The sequence below is a fragment of the Acinonyx jubatus genome, chromosome E4 (assembly GCF_027475565.1).
Source record: "Acinonyx jubatus isolate Ajub_Pintada_27869175 chromosome E4, VMU_Ajub_asm_v1.0, whole genome shotgun sequence".
Classification (NCBI taxonomy): Eukaryota; Metazoa; Chordata; class Mammalia; order Carnivora; family Felidae; genus Acinonyx; species Acinonyx jubatus.
Genome location: NC_069395.1, coordinates 11,879,094 through 11,896,952, shown reverse-complemented (window position 1 = coordinate 11,896,952; position 17,859 = coordinate 11,879,094). Strand labels below are relative to the sequence as shown.

Here is a 17,859-nt window from a genome sequence, read left to right as displayed (position 1 = left end):
AATGGGGTCAGTTAATGGTTCACTCCCTCAGTCAGTCACTGATTCATTCAACAAACATGACATCTTTTGTGTGTTGGCCACTGTGCTAAGTGCTAGAGACACAAAAGCAAATAAGCCTTCAGAGAGCTTAGTTTGGAAATTAAAAAAAAAAAAAAAAGCTTAGTTTGTGCACATAACTTCTGAACAAAACAATGAAAAATGTGTTATTTCTCCTCCATACTGAAATAAAAAGCACCTGACTCAATTCACAAATGACTCATACAATCAAACACAAGACAGCAGCAATTTGGATTTCCTGCCCCTGCAGAGACCTGGTATCTCTTCATAGCAGAATCAGAAACATCCAGGAAGAGAAAGACCTTGACAAATTCTTTATACGAGATATTTGTGTTCATGAAGGTTTACCCATTTCTCGAGGCCCCTGATAGAAGTTTCTATTAACAAGAGGGGAAGGGGACTTAATCAGGCATCTCCCCCTATCGTAGGAATATATTTTCTAAAGAAGTCAGAGCTTAATGGAAGGTGAAACAGAACTATTACTCAGGAAGGTCAAAGATGTTTCTGAAGGTTGGTCTAGAATCCTAAGCCTATTTATAATACTGTAAGAAAATGAATTCTGATTCTCATCAACTCAGAAGTGGAAACCGTTTTTTTTTTTAAAGGGAGACATTTGGAAACTGGGTACTACCCTTATGGCTATTTCTACTCTGTGCCGGTGATGTAAATTTTGCAGCCTCCTGAAGTCTGCTGAAAATCATTTGATACCATTTTGCAGAGTGCTGTCTGACGGCTATTGTCAGCTGTTAAAAAGTGTTGGAATCTTGCACTTCACTGAGGTTATTTCTTATGCCCTCAAACTGTGCAAGCAGGCCAAGCACATTCTTTAAAAAAAAATGGTTTATATTAAAACAATATCTGATGAATGTCTAATCAAGTTGCCATTCAGGCGAATATTTTGTTCAGGCAGTCTTTCCCTCTGGTAACTTTTCTATGAAGGCTGGTGTTCTACAAGTGATCCCGTAGTCAGCGTTTTTTAATTGATCCTTAATCAGAGTTGTAGATAACAAAACCAACATATTTAATACACGTAAGAACTGTGCACTATTCAGTGTCAATATGAAACATTACTATAGGACCTTAAGATCTATACATTCTATGTACTCATAATGAAATAACACTAACTTTTCATTATTACTTACTATAAAGAAAAGCTAAAAATCATTCACCATGATTGTCTCTTAGAATAAATAGACAAAAATCTCCTATGGGGCAGGGTAATTTTAAAGAGACCCAAGCTGTGGTATAACTTAAGAGGTAAGCCAATTTAACAGTGTATTCTAGACAAAGGATACCGGAACATACAACTTCTTTAGGGTAGTCAGGGTCCAGTATGAAAATTCCAAACGCTCCACAATTCACCAAATCATTTAGCCATTGGCAATTACCTAGTTTGCTTACTAAGCTAAGTGGCACTCATTTTAGTCAAAGGCTACACTATAGATTATAAGGTCATTTTAAATGTTTTCCCCATTTATTAAATAAGTAGCAAACATCCAATCTTCAGAAAGCAAATCTTTAAATGACACTGTCAGCAACTGCCTATGCCTTTCATTATGCTAAAGTCTAATTCAACAAAATTGATCAGAAAATTAAGAAAATGGGATTCACATTCACTGCCTTATAAAATTAGAGTTACTGTCTCTTCTGCAGATTCCTCTCTCTTGGTAGCGCTACAAGAGGTGAAAATAATGAATCAGGGATGACTGAAGTTCCAGGGATGGCCTCACCCTGCAAATCTGAAGCAGACCGTCCACGCATCACTCTCTGAGGAACACCGGCTTCAAAGATAAACTTTAATGCCAATCTAATCTGATCCTAATTATCCTTTTTTCCTTTGCCTGCCACCACCCTTCTATTCTCTCCAATTAGACTCTTCACTCATTGGTGGCCAGTCTTTAGCAGTGCTCTCCAATAAAAATATAATGGGAGCCACACATTCAATTTAAAATTTAGTAGTAGCCATATTTTAAAAGTAGAAAAAAACAGGTGAAATTTTAATATGTTATGTAATATAATATGGCCAACATACCACTTCAATATGTAATCAATGTTAAATTATTCAGAAGATATTTCGCTTTTTCCCCCACACTAAATCTTCAAAATCTGATGTATATTTTATACTTAGAGCACATCTGTTCGGACGAGGCACATTTCAAGTGCTCAAAAGTTTATGGTGGCTAGCAGCTACAATATGAGACAGCACAAATCTAAAACAACTATTAGGTCTCTGGTGTCAAGTTGTCTGGGTCGGATACCCAGTTTTACCCCCTAAAGAGTTATATGACCTTAGGCAATTTATGTAATCTCTTACTGTCTCATCTTCGTCTTTAGCAAAATGGAGTGAATAACTATATTTACTTCATACTGTTGTTAGAATATAGGGGCGCCTGGGTGGCTCAGTCGGTTGGGCAGCCGACTTCGGCTCAGGTCATGATCTCGCGGTCCGTGAGTTCTAGCCCCGTGTCGGGCTCTGTGCTGACAGCTCAGAGCCCGGAGCCTGCTTCATATCTGTGTCTCCCTCTCTCTGACCCTCCCCCGTTCATGCTCTGTCTCTCCCTGTCTCAAAAATAAATAAACGTTAAAAAAAAAAAAAAAAGAATATAGCCAAAGCACTAGGAACAGTGCTTAGCACATAGACACTCTTAACGGCTGTTAAAATTATCATTCTCCATCCAGTGGTATTGCAAGAGTGGCTCAATATTCACAAATCAATTAACACGATACATCACATCAATACGAGAAAGGGTAAAAGCCATATCATTCCAATAGATGCAGAAAAAGCATGTGACAAAGTACAACATCTATTCATGATTAAAAACTCTCCACAAAGTAGGTTTAGAGAGACCATACCTCAACATAACAAAGGCCCTACAGAGAGAACCCAAAGCGAACATCATACTCAATGGGGAAAAAAGTGAGAACTTTTCCCCTAAGAGGATGTCCATTCTCACCATCTTTACTCACCATACTACTGGAAGTCCTAGCTACAGCAATTAGCATAATGAAATAAAGGCATCCAAACTGGTAAGGAAAAAGTAAAACTCTATTTGCAATTGACATGATACCATACATATATAGAAAACCTGAAAGACTCCACCAAAAAAGGACTACAACTGATAAATGAATTTCAGTATATTGATACAAAAATCAATATACAGAAATCTGTTGCATTTCTATATACTAATAATGAAGCAGCCAAAAGAGCAATTAAAGAAACAATCCTATTTAGGGGCACCTGGGTGGTTCAGTCGGTTAAGCGTCTGACCTCAGCTTAGGTTTGTGAGCTTGAGACCCACGTTGGGCTCTGTGCTGACAGCTCAGAGCCTGGAGACTGCTTTAGATTCTGTGTCTCCCTTGCTCTCTCCCTCCCTCCCTCCCTCAAAAATAAACATTAAAAAAAGTTTTTAAAAAATCCTATTTACAATTGCATCAAAAATAATAAGATACCTAGGAATAAACTTAACCAAGGAGGTGAAAGACCTGTACTTTGAAAACACTGATAAAAGAAACTGAAGATGACACAAAGAGAAAGATATTCCACGTGCATGAATTAGAAAAACAAATATTGTTAAAATGTCCATACTAGACGAAACAACCTACACATTTAATGCAATCCCTATCAAAATACCAACGGCATTTTTCACAAGAACTAGAACAATCCTAAAATGTGTGTGGAACTACAAAAGACGGTGAATAGCCAAAGCAATCTTGAAAAAGAAAAACAAAACATGAGGTATCACAATCTCAAATTTCAAGATATACTACAAAGCTGTACTAGGGACACCTGGGTGGCTCAGACAGTAAAGCATCCAACTCTTGATCGGCTCTTCGCTGACAGCCCGGAGCCAGCTTGGGATCCTCTCCCTCTCTCCTGCTCACTCGCTCTCTCAAAATAAATAAAATAAACATTAAAAAAAAAAAAAGGCATACTACAAAGCTGTAGTAATCAAAAGAGTATGATACTGGCACAAAAATAGACCTATAGGTCAACAGAACAGAATAGAGAGGCCAGAAATAAACCCACAATCACATGATAAACTAATATTCAACAAAGAAGCCAAGAATATACAACGGGAGATAGACACTCTTCAACAAATAGTGTTGGGAAAACTGGACAGCTACATGCAAAAGAATGACACTGGACCACGTCCTCACACCATACACAAAAATAAATTCAAAATGGATTGAAGACCTAAATGTGAGACCTGACACCATAAAAATCCTAGGAGAGAGCACACACAGTAATTTCTCTGACACTGGCCAAAGCAACATTTTTCTAGATATGTCTCCTGAGGCAAGGGAAACAAAAAGCAAAAACAAACAGTTGGGACGGCATCAAAATAAAAAGTTTCTGCAGAGCAAAGCAAACAAAACTAAAAGCCAACCTACTGAATGGGAGAAGATATTTGCAAATGACACATCTAATAAAGGGCTAGTATCCAAGATATATAAGGAACTTAGACAATTCAACACAAAACAAATAATCCAATTAAAAATGAGCAGAAGACATGAACAGGTATTTCTCCAAAGAAAACATACAGATGGTCAACAGATACATAAAAAGATGCTCAACATCACTCCTCATCAGGGAAATGCAAATCAAAACCACAATGAGATATCACTTCATACCTGTCCAAACAGCTAAAATCAAAAACACAAGAACAGCAAGTGTTGGTGAGGATGTGGAGAAAAAGGAACCCTCACGCACGACTGGTGAAAATGTAAATGGATGCGGCCACTGTTGAGAACAGTATAGAGGTTCCTCAAACAATTAAAAATAGAATTACCTTATGACCCAGTAATTCCACTACTGGGTATTTACCCAAAGAATATTAAAATACTAATTCAAAGGGATACATGAACCCCTATGTTTACTGCAGCATTACTTACAATAGTCAAATTATGGAAGCAGCCAAGTGTCCATCAATAGATGACTGATAAAAAGGCGGTATACATACACGATGGAATATTACTCAGCCATAAAAAGAATGAAATCTTGCCATTTGCCACAACATGGATGGATCTAGAGGGTGTAACGTTAAACGAAGTCAGTCAGTCGGAGAAAGACAAATACCATATGCTTTCACTCATATGCGAAATTTATGAAACAAAACAAGCAAAGGGGGAAAAAAATGAGACAAACCCCAAGAAACTACAGAGAACTGATGGTTAGCAGAGGAGAGGTGGGGAGATGGGGGGGATGGGGGAGATCATAGGAGATGAGGATTAAGGAGATGTACAGAATTGCTTATTCATTATATTATACACTTAAACCTAATATAATACTGTATGTTAATTACACTGGAATTAAAAATAATAAAAATACACTTACCTGGAAAAAAACTTTTTTCAAAATGGCAAATAGTGCCTACTGAAAAAAATCTAAAATAGATCATGGAACTCCTACCCTCGTCTTGCTACTTTCATGCGGAGATTCACGTACCAGATGTTGCTCCTAAAGCAATAATTTTACAACTATATTACATCAGCATAGCCTCCGTCTATAAGCCAAATATTTCAAAGGCTCATGTTTTAACTGGGTTTTCCCACTTCATTTCCCGAGCAACCTACTGAAAAACTGGCATTTCCAAGTACATGAGACAGTTCTGCTTAGTTTTGAATGTTTTAATTTGGGTGGGGGAGGTGAGCTCCTGTCTGGAGAGGTGAGCTTTCTTTAAATTTTCACACCCTTAGCCAATTTCCCTTAAAATTCACTGAAAAGCAAGGACTATGCTGAGGATTTTGATTCTTTGCAAAAGTTTGCCAGCTTAAAATATTTTGTTAGTCTACTTCATTTGATGACATTACCCTTCATTCCTGCTTTCATACCACATCTTGAATCATTCTTGTTCTCTACATTAAAAAAAAATTTCATAAGCTGATCTCTTTTGTCTCCACAACTTATATAATGTGAAGAGAAATAAAAACAAGTAAGATGAAGTAATAATAATAGTAACAAAAAGCAACTACCTCTTCAGTGATTAGTAACTTGACTTTTCAATCCTAAAGTTTTTTATACCCGTCACTGAAGATGACTATTGTCATCTTCTAAAGTCATCTTCTATTGTCATCTTCTATTGACAACTGTCTAAAGGGGTTGATAACATCAGCACAAACTGATGTTCTTATCCTGATCAAGTCCAACACTTTGCCTGAATGAATAAAACCAGTGACTTCAAAATGTAAAATGTAACTACATCTCCTTCTGGAGAGAATTTATCCCCGAAGAGATCAGATTATACTAGTATAAAAGAACTGTTCAGTCTCTCATTTGATAAATGATATAGTTATTGACACAGAGAAAACACATTTTAATTCAAACATGAAAAATTATAGATTTTTTTAGGGGTACTCCCAGTGAATGAATTATTCTACCAACAAAAGCTCAAATAAGAAATTCAACTTTTGCTTTCTGTAGCTCTTTTTAATTCCAAAAATACCTTAGTCTGATTTGCTTCTGAACAGTCTGTCCTCATAAACTGAGTGTATGTTTTTCATATAACAAGAACCTGAAGCTAGAAAGGAAACTGAATCCTGAAGCGGGCAATTAATTTGGCAGTATTGGCTTTTTCCAATATGAGCATGTCAAGATCAAAAACTAAATGAGAAACTGAAATCATTAAATGTTAGAAAAAGAAAAACTTAATTTAATCTCCATGGTCTAATAAAAGATCTTATTAGCACAGAAGCAAATTCGTTTCCATTCTTCCTGAGACAAGAAAAAAACAGAGAATGTACTTGTTTCTATAAAGAGCAAGAACCTCTAGAACCCACGGCTTGTAAGTAATTCAGAAACTTCAACAAAATTAGCTGGCTCTTCTTGGCCAAGGCAAAGAACCCATCACAGAGCAATACGAAATAAAAAAGGACTAAAGAATAGAGAAACTGCTTCTTAATTTCCTATGCCTCAGAATTATTCATCTTTTTCTATTTCTAGGGAAATGGTAAAATAAATTGCATATTAGCATATTCTTTTCAGCATATAAAATATGCAGCAATCTAAAATGAAGAGGCCATCCCATTTCTACAAGCAGCTTCTTTCAGAACACCATGATTAAATCAGACTAGCTCTTCAAGGGTCCTTTCAGTTCTAGAATTCTAATGACTTCTGTTGTCAAGTAAGTGTATGCTCTTAATAGTTCACAAAATGACAGAACTGAAAATATCTTTAAGGTCTAAAATATCCTCCTCCTCTAAAAAGTTTATAAAAATAAATATGCTCCCTTTGCCCCAAATCCTAAGAACTCTTTAGACCCATCTTAACAAAAACAACAAAATCTACATAGACTTAACATAATTTAATTGCCCTAGTCCATTTTCTATTCATTTCGTTTTTCAAAAGAAATCATAAGGTCAATAATGTGTATGTTAGAAAAAACTTCTACATGTTTTATAATTGCTTCCTACAATGTCATACTTACGTATTACTGATTTATTATATCCAAAGCTTCAGAAAAAGACAAGCATGGCTAATAAGGTGAGGATGTGAAATACGGGTGAAGGTATGTAAATACTGCTAGCTATAGCTAATTCCTGCATATTCTAAAGAAGCCAATTCAACACTATTATTTAACTCATTATAATATTCAACTAGTACTAGTGAGAAAATTTTCCTTGTATTTGAAGTAAATTCTTCTAATGCCAGATTAACTTTGCTATTACCTGCCGCTTTAAAAAAAATACAGATAAAGTCTGATCACAATCTTATTTTATCGCATGAGAACCGTTTTTCACTTATCAGAAAAGCAAGTCAAAGAAACTGTAACAAAGAATGATGACAAGTATGTGTGTAAATAGGCACTTCTGTTTACCATGGATAGGAGTGAACCCAACCACTGTTTAGAGTAATTTGGCAACTGTAACCAAGATTTAAAATGTGAATGTCTATCATTCAGCAATTACAACCCTAGAAATGTACACACAGAAATACCGATATCATACGTAAACACACGCGTAAGGATGCTTACTAGAGCATTTTCTTATAGCAAAAATTTTGGAAATAATCTGAATGTTCATTGATAGGGGAATAAATATAGCCTGGTAGAGTCTTCATTGGAACACTGTGTGGTCATTAGAAAAAATGCTACAGAGTTGCATATACAAACTTGGAAAGATGTTTACATCAGATAAGCACAAGAGAAAAGTTCCAGAGTACATCTGACAAAAATGAGACTATAATACAAAATTAAAATAAATACCCAAGCAGCATGTGTGTTGTCTAAGCAGAGAGTCTCAGAGGAGTCTTACCACAGCAGCACTTTACAATGGAACTTTGATGATGGAAGTGTTCTACATCTGTACTCTCCAATAAGTTATCCACTAGACACATGTAGCCACTGAGCTCTTGAAATATAGCTAGTATGATGGAGGAACTGAATTTTTACTTTTATTTCTATTTAACTTAAAGTACCACATATCACTAATGGCTACCATATTGAACAGCACAGCACTGAAGTTTTAACACCTAGAAGGTGGGATATGAGCAGCCAGAAGGTGACTTTCATGTCTGATTTTATATACTTAAAAAAAAAAAAAAGGGCAATGTGACAATGAGTAACTAAGTCTCTCTTAACCTTCTCTCTTCCAGGAAATTTGTGAGACCTCGGCTCACATGGCACAAAGAAAAGTGATCTGTCTTTGGAAGACTATTTCTGTTCTTTTCAAAGGAGACATATGGGCATGGCACACACCTAAGAGATTCAAGGATTCCTTTCCATCAGGAAGGTTCACTAAGGGTCTCTATAGTTCCAAATGGTAATCAGCATAGTAGTCATGCAAAAAAATACTTCCTGTCTTATAATTCCAGGATGGCCACTTTAAATAATACTAAATAACACCTGAGGAATACCAATCTAAGAAGATTACCTCCCCTTCTGGAATACAGCCACCCATCTGGTCTTTCTACTTCCACTTTCACCCACCAGTCCCATCCATTCTCTGCTGACAAAACAATGTCGCCAGGATATTAGCTGGTTATGCTACTTCTCAGCTCAAATTCCTTTCATAGATTGCCACTGCTACCTCTGGCAAGTTTCAAACTCCATCACCACTGCTACAGCCCTAGTTCTGTCTTTACTTCTGAAGGCCCTCATCCGACTTCTATAAACATCTCCCAAACGGTCATCTACCTCTAGCTTTGAACTACCCAATCTATTCTTTTCACAGCCACCAAATCCATCTACCCGCAACTCAAATCCTGAAATGCTATGCTTTTGCTTAAAACCATCAATGTCTACTCCCTGCCTGTAGTAGAACTTCCTAGTAAACTACAAATAGGCTACCGGTATCTCTCATCTCTCATGACAGCCAGGTAGGGTTTGGGGCTATTCGAACTACTGGCAGGTCACTTCCCACCATGAGCATCTTTATTTATTCTGTATGACCAATTTATTACCATACTGATACACATTTTTATTATGTTAAAAAACATAAAATTCACCATCTTAACCATTTTTAAGTATACAGTTCAGTAGTACAAAATATATTCACGTTGTTGTGAAACAGATCTCCAGAACTTTTTCATCTTGCAAATCTGAAACGCTACACCCATTAAACAAGGCTCTTCTTCCCCTCCCCCACCCCCCACCCCCGGCTCCCAGGTCCCAGTAACCCCATTCTAATTCTCATTTCTATGAATGTATTTACTTTAGTGGAATCATGTAGCATTTGTCTTTTTGTGACGAATATTTCACATAGCATAATGTCCTCAAGGTTCATTCCCATTGTAGCATGCTGTATGATTCCCCTTAAGGCTGAATAATATTCCATTGTATGTATACATATTTGGTTTATCCATCCATTCAACAATAGACATTTGGACTGCTTCTACTCCTTGGCTTTTGTGAGCAGCACTATGAACACGGGTGTGCAAATATCTCTTTGAGACACTGTTTTCAATTCTTTCGGATATACACCCAGAAATGAGACGTAAATGAGACTGAATTATACAATTCTATTTGTTTTTTGAGGAAATTCCATACTGTTTTCCATAGCAGTTGCACCATTCTACAATTCTGCCAACAGCGTAGAGCTCCAATTTCTCCACAGCCTTGCCAGCAGTTGTTATTTTCTGGGTTTTTTTCTTTAATAGTAGCCATCCTAATGGGTGTGGGGTGATCTCTCACTATGGTATTGATTTGCATTTCTCATGATTACGGATATGGAGCATCTATTCATGTTTATTGACCATTTCTATGACATCATTGGAAAAATGTCTGTTCAAGTCCTTTGTCCAGGTTTTGGTTTTACTGTTGAGGTGAAGTAGTTCTTTATATATCGTGGATACTAACCCCTTATTAGATAACATGATTTGCAAATATTTTCTCCCATTCCGTAAGTGGCCTTTTTACCGTTGACCGCATCCTCTGATTCACAAATGTTTTAAAGTTTGATATAGTCCCATTTGCCTGTTTTCTCTTTTGTTGCCTCTGCTTTGTGTGTTATATCCAAGAACTCACTGGGAAGTTCAATGTCATAAAGCTTCCCCCTATGTTTTCTTCTAAGCATTTTATAGTTTTAGGTGTTACATTTAGGTCTTTAATCCATTTTGAGTTAATTTTTGTATATGGTCTAAGAAGTCCAATTTCATTCTTTTGTATATGGATATGCAGCTTTTTCAACACCATTTGCTGAAGAAACTGTCCTTTCCCCCACTGAGTGGTCTTGGTATCCCTGTCAAAGATCACCTGACCATATATGCAAGGGTTTATTTCCGGACTCTATTCTACTTGTCCATTTGTCTGTATGCCAGTACCACATGGTTTTGATTAGTGCAGTTTTGTAATATTTTGAAATCAAGAGGTATGAGTCCTCCAACTTTTTTCTTCTTTTTCAAAATTGTTTTCACTATTCAGATACAAAGTTTCATTTTTTATGTGTCCTATGATGAAAAAAAAGACTGGGAATGACTGAGCCCTATAGAAGATTACCTTCAAACTTTTTGTTTATATACACCCCCAAGAGTTTTTCAATGGTATGTATCCCTTGCGTAAAAGATACAATTTCTGATATATGATAAACATGGACATTTTCATATGGACTTATTCAGTAGATTCCATACACTATAGGGAAAAGATACCAATATCCGTTAAAAAATGATATTCTCTAAAGGTAGTAAGTACTCCCTTCTTCTCCTTAAATGCCTATTTCCATTCCATTTCCTCCACAGAATGCTATTCTAATTATTAATCCAAAAATTTCTCCGCAAAAACATGAATTGAGAAAAATCTTTGCTGTGACAAGAATTTTATTAGAATTATGTATTAGAATTTTTCTTCTTGACCTATTTCAATTATTATTAGGAGCCAATAACAGAGAATAACAACATACATACATCACAAATTTTGATGACTATTAAACTTAAATAGCAAAAATTATTTGGAAATGTCTCGAGATGCATGGAGAGTTTATGGGGCCTTGATTAAAGGGGACCTTTTTCTAAATAATCTGGAGCAACTTACTATAATAATATTCAGAATGTATGAAAGGTGAGCCTTTATTTAGTAAAGTGGGAGAAAGGCAGGGTAGAAAGGAAGGCACTTAAGAGTACCTAGAAATTAGTTTACTTAAAACTATCTGTTGCCAAGTAACTCTTGGGCAAATTTCCATGTAACCCCAAGGTACTCTTAACTTCCATCTGATGATGCATAAAATTGAAGTTCCTCTGACAATTTCTGCAGGCTCATCCCTTACCATACCCCACTCTCCCGCAATTTTCTATTTGCAGCATCTGAACCTCATCCTGTTTCACATCCCTTGGCTGACCATTTCTCTCCACCTGACGGACATCCATTAAACAATTAAGACTCAGTGAAAGTAACAGTTGCTCTAAGAAGACTTCCGTGAGTCCCCTATATAGAATGAACACTCCTTCATTCTCCAACTGTCATGTGCCAAGTTACAGCACAACACCTTTAACACTCCTTTTACGTGCTTATTTCCTTTACTGGCTGAAAGCTCCTTGAGCAAAGGGACTTATTTTATGCCTACTTTGTGCTTAGTACACAGGAAGTACTCAACAAATACTAGCTTAATGAAACAAGACAATGCCTGTCTCAATTTCCTCACTGACACATTTTATCTGTAAGAGCTCTTCCGATTTTAAATAGCTAACAAAATCCAGTAATCCCATAAGTTTTCTGAAATTCCTATAAACGTTCCACTTTCAGATTACATCTCTACCCCTAGTATGATCTGAAACAAGAGAAAGCATTTTCACAAGGTATAAAAAATGGGTATTTTATGCCCTTTGTAATATCCCATCATGTAAAGTGATTCCATGATTTTAGGTTATCCTAAAAAGCACACTTTGCTCAGCAGTTGTATAAAAACATGACTTTAACTGACGACTCCAAGGTAATTTCCTGCTTGCTTTAACTTTTATCTTTCCGGTAAAAGAGGCAGGAAGGAAAGCTGCCTTACTTTTTTAAAATGCCACCTGGAAATTATTTTATTATCAGGTAATTATGAGATCCACAACACTGTAATATCCAAATTACCTCCAAATATTCTGATTCTCCCTCTCTATATGTCTATTTTCTACACCCCCCCCTCCCGCCAAACTCTATAATTATAAATATCAGAAAGCTCTGGTCCAGAAATCCAGTCTCACTGGAAATTATGCCACCATAGTTTATGTGCAGACCCCTACTACTACCCATCTCTGAAATTTCAAAGCATGAGGCCAAAATTTTTGTCTGAAATAGCATTTGATTTAGTAGAAACAATTACTAATAGTTATCACTAATATAAACAATGGGAAATAGTGTAGGGTTCAAGATCTTTTTTTTTTTTAATGTTTATTTATTTTTGAGAGAGAGAGTGTGTGAGTGGGTGAAGGGCAGAGAGAGAGGGAGACAGAGAATCCAAAACAGGCTCCAGGCTCTGAGCTGCCAGCACAGAGCCCGACGTGGGGCTGGAACTCGTGAACCGTGAGATGATGACCTGAGCCGAAGTCGGATGCTTAACCAACTGAGCCACCCAGGTGCCCCAGGGTTCAAGACCTCTCTTAAAGCCATAGAAGACATTCTCATTTCATAATTGAAGATACAAAGTACCATAAAGTCATACTCTTATTCTCTGACAATTCAAACATAGAAGAGAGTAGTACAGAGTTCTGGGTCTCCAGGCACCAGGTTACCACTATGTCTATGGCAGCTGTCCACATTAAAAGAATTACTGAACCAACTAATGAGCCTTCAAGATCATCACTTACCTACAACAAATAATTCATGACAAGTAGTTGAGGGGTTTTTGTTATTATTGTTGTTTTGGTTGTACATACCCCCTAGAGATGAGCTGGGATAAGAAATTAAAACTATATAAGCTAGGAAAATAAAATGATGTCATGATTTCTGCTTCCTAATAAAGTAATCATTTATAACACTAATAAAGGGAAGAAACGCAAAGCCAAACACCATCCGCAGGTTAAGGCAGGTCCTACTTACCTGCTCTTTTTACTCTGTAAATTTGCACCCTCACAAAACCTTAGTTCGCGTTGTCCTAATGAAGACCTCTTTACAACACTGGAGGTTTTGTAAAAAAACAAACAAAAAACACCTGCAGTGATTATGGAAATCCATAGCCTTAGTCATTCCAAGAATTTGAAGTAAACTATCAACAGTATGACAAGATATTTGATGATTTTTAATTGTAAATAAATGCACTGTTTTAGCGGTAAAATATTGGCTTGGCAAATGGGCTCAACTGGGTAAGAGGTTCCTTCTCTATTTTCTACTTGAATTGATGGTAGCCACAATAATACCAACACCCACAAACCTGAGAGTTTGATTTAAAAGGGTAAGAAATTAAATCACCCTTGCAAACTCATGAGCATACTGCAAATTAATCTAGATGTTTATATCCCCAGATGACTCTATATCCCCCACTGCCCAGATTGATATCGTAAGGCTAGCCTTCACTGTGTGACCTTGGACAAGTATTCACTCTGTATGTACCTAAATCCTAGCACCTACAACTGTGCCACACAATAGGGTAGGCACTACACACATCTGGCCACTGGCACATTTGGCACATCTGAAGCTTAAATCAAGTAAAATTAAAAATTCAGCTCTTCGGTAGCACTTGCCACATTTCAAGGGCTCAAGAGCCAGATGTGGCTAGAGGCTACCATACTGGACGGGACACAGTGATAAAAATAAATGGTATGATGGGGCGTAACAAAGGCAATTGAGTGGGCAGGAGTGACTACGTTAGATGAGATGGTCAGAACAAGCCTCCGTGAGATGTTGACATCCGAGGGGAGACTTGACTAACAAGATGCAGACAGAATGAAAGCTCTGCCTACAGCATCCAAAGAAGAGACCGGAACAAGGGCAGAGGCCCTAGGCACAAAGGAGCCTGACTGGTTTAACAACAGTGTGTCTGAAGCACAAGAAATAAGGGAGAGTAACATGAGGTGCCAAGAAGTGGCAGGAGGCAGGGCCTCAAGGGCCTTATAAAGCATGTAAGGCCTTTGGATTTTTATATGAAGCGCCATCGAAAGCCATGAGTTCTAAAGGACAGTGCTATGATCTAAAATGTCTTTAAAAGCTCGCTCTGACTACTTTGGGGAAAGAATGACAAGAAATCAAGGTCAGAAGCAGGAAGATCTGTCAGCAGGCCGGTGTCACCGCCCGGGTGAAAGAAGAGCAGGGGATCAGCGGCGGGACAGACAGAATGGGTTCTTTTCGCCGCATCTCCTGTCCACAGTCCTGTATCTACTGTCCTTCACACCTGGCTCCTTGAAAGAGTCAACTTCTTTTTTGCTCCTCAATATCCTGTAAACATACTTTCTGTCTCCACATTCCACGGAAACTGCCCTAAGGTCCCACTCACCCCCACCTGCCCAAAACCACCGAGCGTTTTTGCATCCTTTTTATTTTTTTTTTTTAACTTTTATTTATTTTTGAGACAGAGAGAGACGGAGCATGAATGGGGGAGGGTCAGAGAGAGAGGGAGACACAGAATCCGAACAGGCTCCAGGCTCTGAGCCGTCAGCCCAGAGCCCGATGTGGGGCTCGAACTCACGGACCGGGAGATCACGACCTGAGCCGAAGTTGGATGGCCAACCGACTGAGCCACCCAGGCGCCCGCGTTTTTGCATCCTTGCCGGAGCTGACCTCAGCTGTGCCTGCAACTGCTCATCGCTCTTCCCTTTCATCAAATCCTGTCCCGCCTCAGCTCCCGGGCATGCTGTCACCCGGTTTTCCTTTCTCAGTCTTCTTCCCATTACATGACTCTTGAACACCACTGCTCCTCTAAGGAACATCTGCAGTACTCACTTCACTTCACTGCATACGTGATCTCTGAGACTCAACTGACACTTTTGGCTGGTAACTTCCAGGTTAACATCGCTGGCCCGGGATCCTTACTAAGCTTCAGACCTCCAGATCTCGCGTCTGACTGGACCCCCTCCCTTGGACATACCACAAACACGTAAGACGCAAAAGGCCCAAAACCCATCTCCTTCATTCTCTCATTACACACCCCTGCCCAAGCCAAAGACATTCTCAACTCCCTCTCACTCATCAGCTCCAATGCCAACACCAGATCTGCACCAGGTCCTGCAGATCCTACCTCCTTTAGCAGCTTTCCAATCTCTCTCTTCCTCTCCAGTCCCGCTGAGGCTCTTTTACTTCAAGCTCCCATCACTTCCTGCGTTTCTGGGACAGCCTTCCACCCACCTCCCTGCTTCCCATCTCGACACACTGCTCCGGAAGCACGTAACAGGTATTCAAAAACTCTGCTGCATACATTAAGTAGAAGCCCAGCGGAGTCAGTTCTCTGCTTAAAGTCTTTCAAAGGCCTTTCCCACTACCTCCACGGGCTTCTCGCGATCAAATTCCCGCTTACCTTCACAGCCTCATCTCCCCCACTCTCTCCCTCGCCTCCTCGTCCTCAGCCATGCAACTTTCTGCCCTGTGATTTCAGGCCTCCCTTCCTCTGCACATTCCATCACCTCTCCCCTCTTCGCGTAGCTACTACTTCAAAGGTGGGCTCAGCTATCACCGCCTCAAGGAGTGTCCTAGTGCCACATGCACACGCACGTGTGGATGGCTATACATGCACGTAGGGGTGTTAATGTAGATCTCATTCCGTGTTCATTTCTCGGTCCCAGCTCCTAGATGGCAGACACTACCCTCCTTGATTTGCGGCACTGCTGGCTGGCACAGAGGGTCCTGACACCTTCCACGCTGGAGAAAGGGGAAGGAGTTTATTTAGCGGGTCCGGGTCTTTTGTCACCATTCCAGAATAGCACAAATGACAGCACTCACGGTACCGCAAAACCAGACGTGCGCTCCAGGTGGGAAATATGGAGAAACCGGGAGACACCAAACGCACACCCTTCCAACAGGAGAAATGTGGGGAAATTCCGAGAAACTCTGCAGTCTCTAACAAACCAGACTCGGGGTTGTATACTACCCGGGCCAGGACTCACTTCATACTGTTGGATGACAATAAACAGGGGGAAGGCGTCTCGTCTCAATAAAGCACATTAACTTTTCCTGGCCCAAGTTACGGTAATTTTACTTCCTGATGTAGATTCGCCCTCGCTTCCTGTCAGGTTTTCCTTATTTGGGAGCCGCCTACTCACCACCTCAGGAGTCACTCACTTGTCGATCAGACCATTTATTCTCTACATCTGAATGGGGGGTTGGGGGGGGGGGATGGTGGGGAAGGGGCCGGAAGAAGGGAGGCGGTGGGCGAAGATAAACACTTTAGGAAGGGAGGGTGGCCAAAGGCCACAGTTCCGGGGATGGAGGGATAGGGGCTGAGGCAGCACCCGGGGAAGGCGCTGACAGCTGGCAAGGCATGGGGAGGAGGCTGCGAACGCCGAGCAAGCCGTGCGGAACAGGGGACCGCGGGTTGGAGGGGGGAGATGGAGAGGGCACTCGGGCAGAAAGCTGGGGGTAGGGGGTGGGGACGGGGGTAGGCAGAGGCATCAGGAAGCGAGGCGCAGTTCTGGCCAGAGGGCCAGGGCTGACGGGGTGTAGGACGAGGAGGGCAGGGGATCAGCGCGGAGCGAAGAAGCAAAGCGCGGGGGGGGGGGGGGGGGGGGGGGACTAGGAGCCCAGAGGGCAGCGGTGGCGGGGCGGGGAGGAGACCCTAAGCCGCCCAGCAGGGGCCGCGGGCGGAGCGGGGGAAGGGAGCGGCCAGGCAGGGGGCACTTACTGGGGTCCCTCCGCACGGCGCCGCTGGGGGTCTCCTCCCGCAGATGAGGGAAGAGGAAGTCCCGGGCGGCCTGGAGGTCCTGGAAGTAGCAGAACTGGACAATGGAGCAGGCCATGGCTCCGGGAACCCCGCTCGGGCACCCACCTCACCTCGCCACGCCCTGCCCCCCCGCCGCCCCACGGCTACCGCCGCCGAGCCCGCACTGCTTTAGCCGCGCAGGGGCGGGGAAACCAAACCGGAAGCTGTCACCGCGCTCGGGCCCGCCGCCCCGGAGCGCTGCGCATGCGCGGGCCGGCCCAGGCGCCGGGGCCTGGCGAGGTCCGGGTCACGTGACCGGCGGCGGCCCTGGGGAGCCAACGTCTACGTGGAGGCTGGCTGCCGACTTGAATCCCATCTCTGCGCCTACAGCCGGGAACGAACGCTTTTATTTGTTCTGGCTTTGAGCCAGGGATGACCTAATTGGACGTTGTCCACGCCAGCCTTTGAACCATTTAACCAATCTTATTGATGTCCTACTATTGGCAAGGTCCTGGTATTTCAGAGAAGAATCCCTGTTAAACTCGTGGCAGCCCAGCGGGGAACGGTATCCTGCCAGCATCAGAGTTTGAAGAGATTACTTTCTCATCT

The 17,859-nt window shown here is 40.7% G+C and overlaps 1 protein-coding gene across 5 annotated transcripts in view; it reads right to left on the bottom strand.

Moving 5' to 3' along the window:
* The window catches only part of RAB3GAP2 (RAB3 GTPase activating non-catalytic protein subunit 2), a 102,923-nt gene extending 85,458 nt beyond the window's left edge, over nucleotides 1–17,465 (bottom strand). For 4 of the 5 annotated variants that reach the window (XR_003425743.2, XM_027074994.2, XM_027074997.2 and 1 more), the window contains exon 1: nucleotides 17,233–17,465. Coding sequence is in view for 4 of the 5 variants with exons in the window: in XM_027074994.2 (XP_026930795.2) it covers nucleotides 17,233–17,347 (115 nt within the window). In the remaining variant the exon portion in view is untranslated. The remainder of the gene's footprint in view (nucleotides 1–17,232) is intronic. The other variant, XM_027074998.2, reaches the window with a different exon arrangement.
* Between the last annotated feature and the right edge of the window lie 394 nt (nucleotides 17,466–17,859).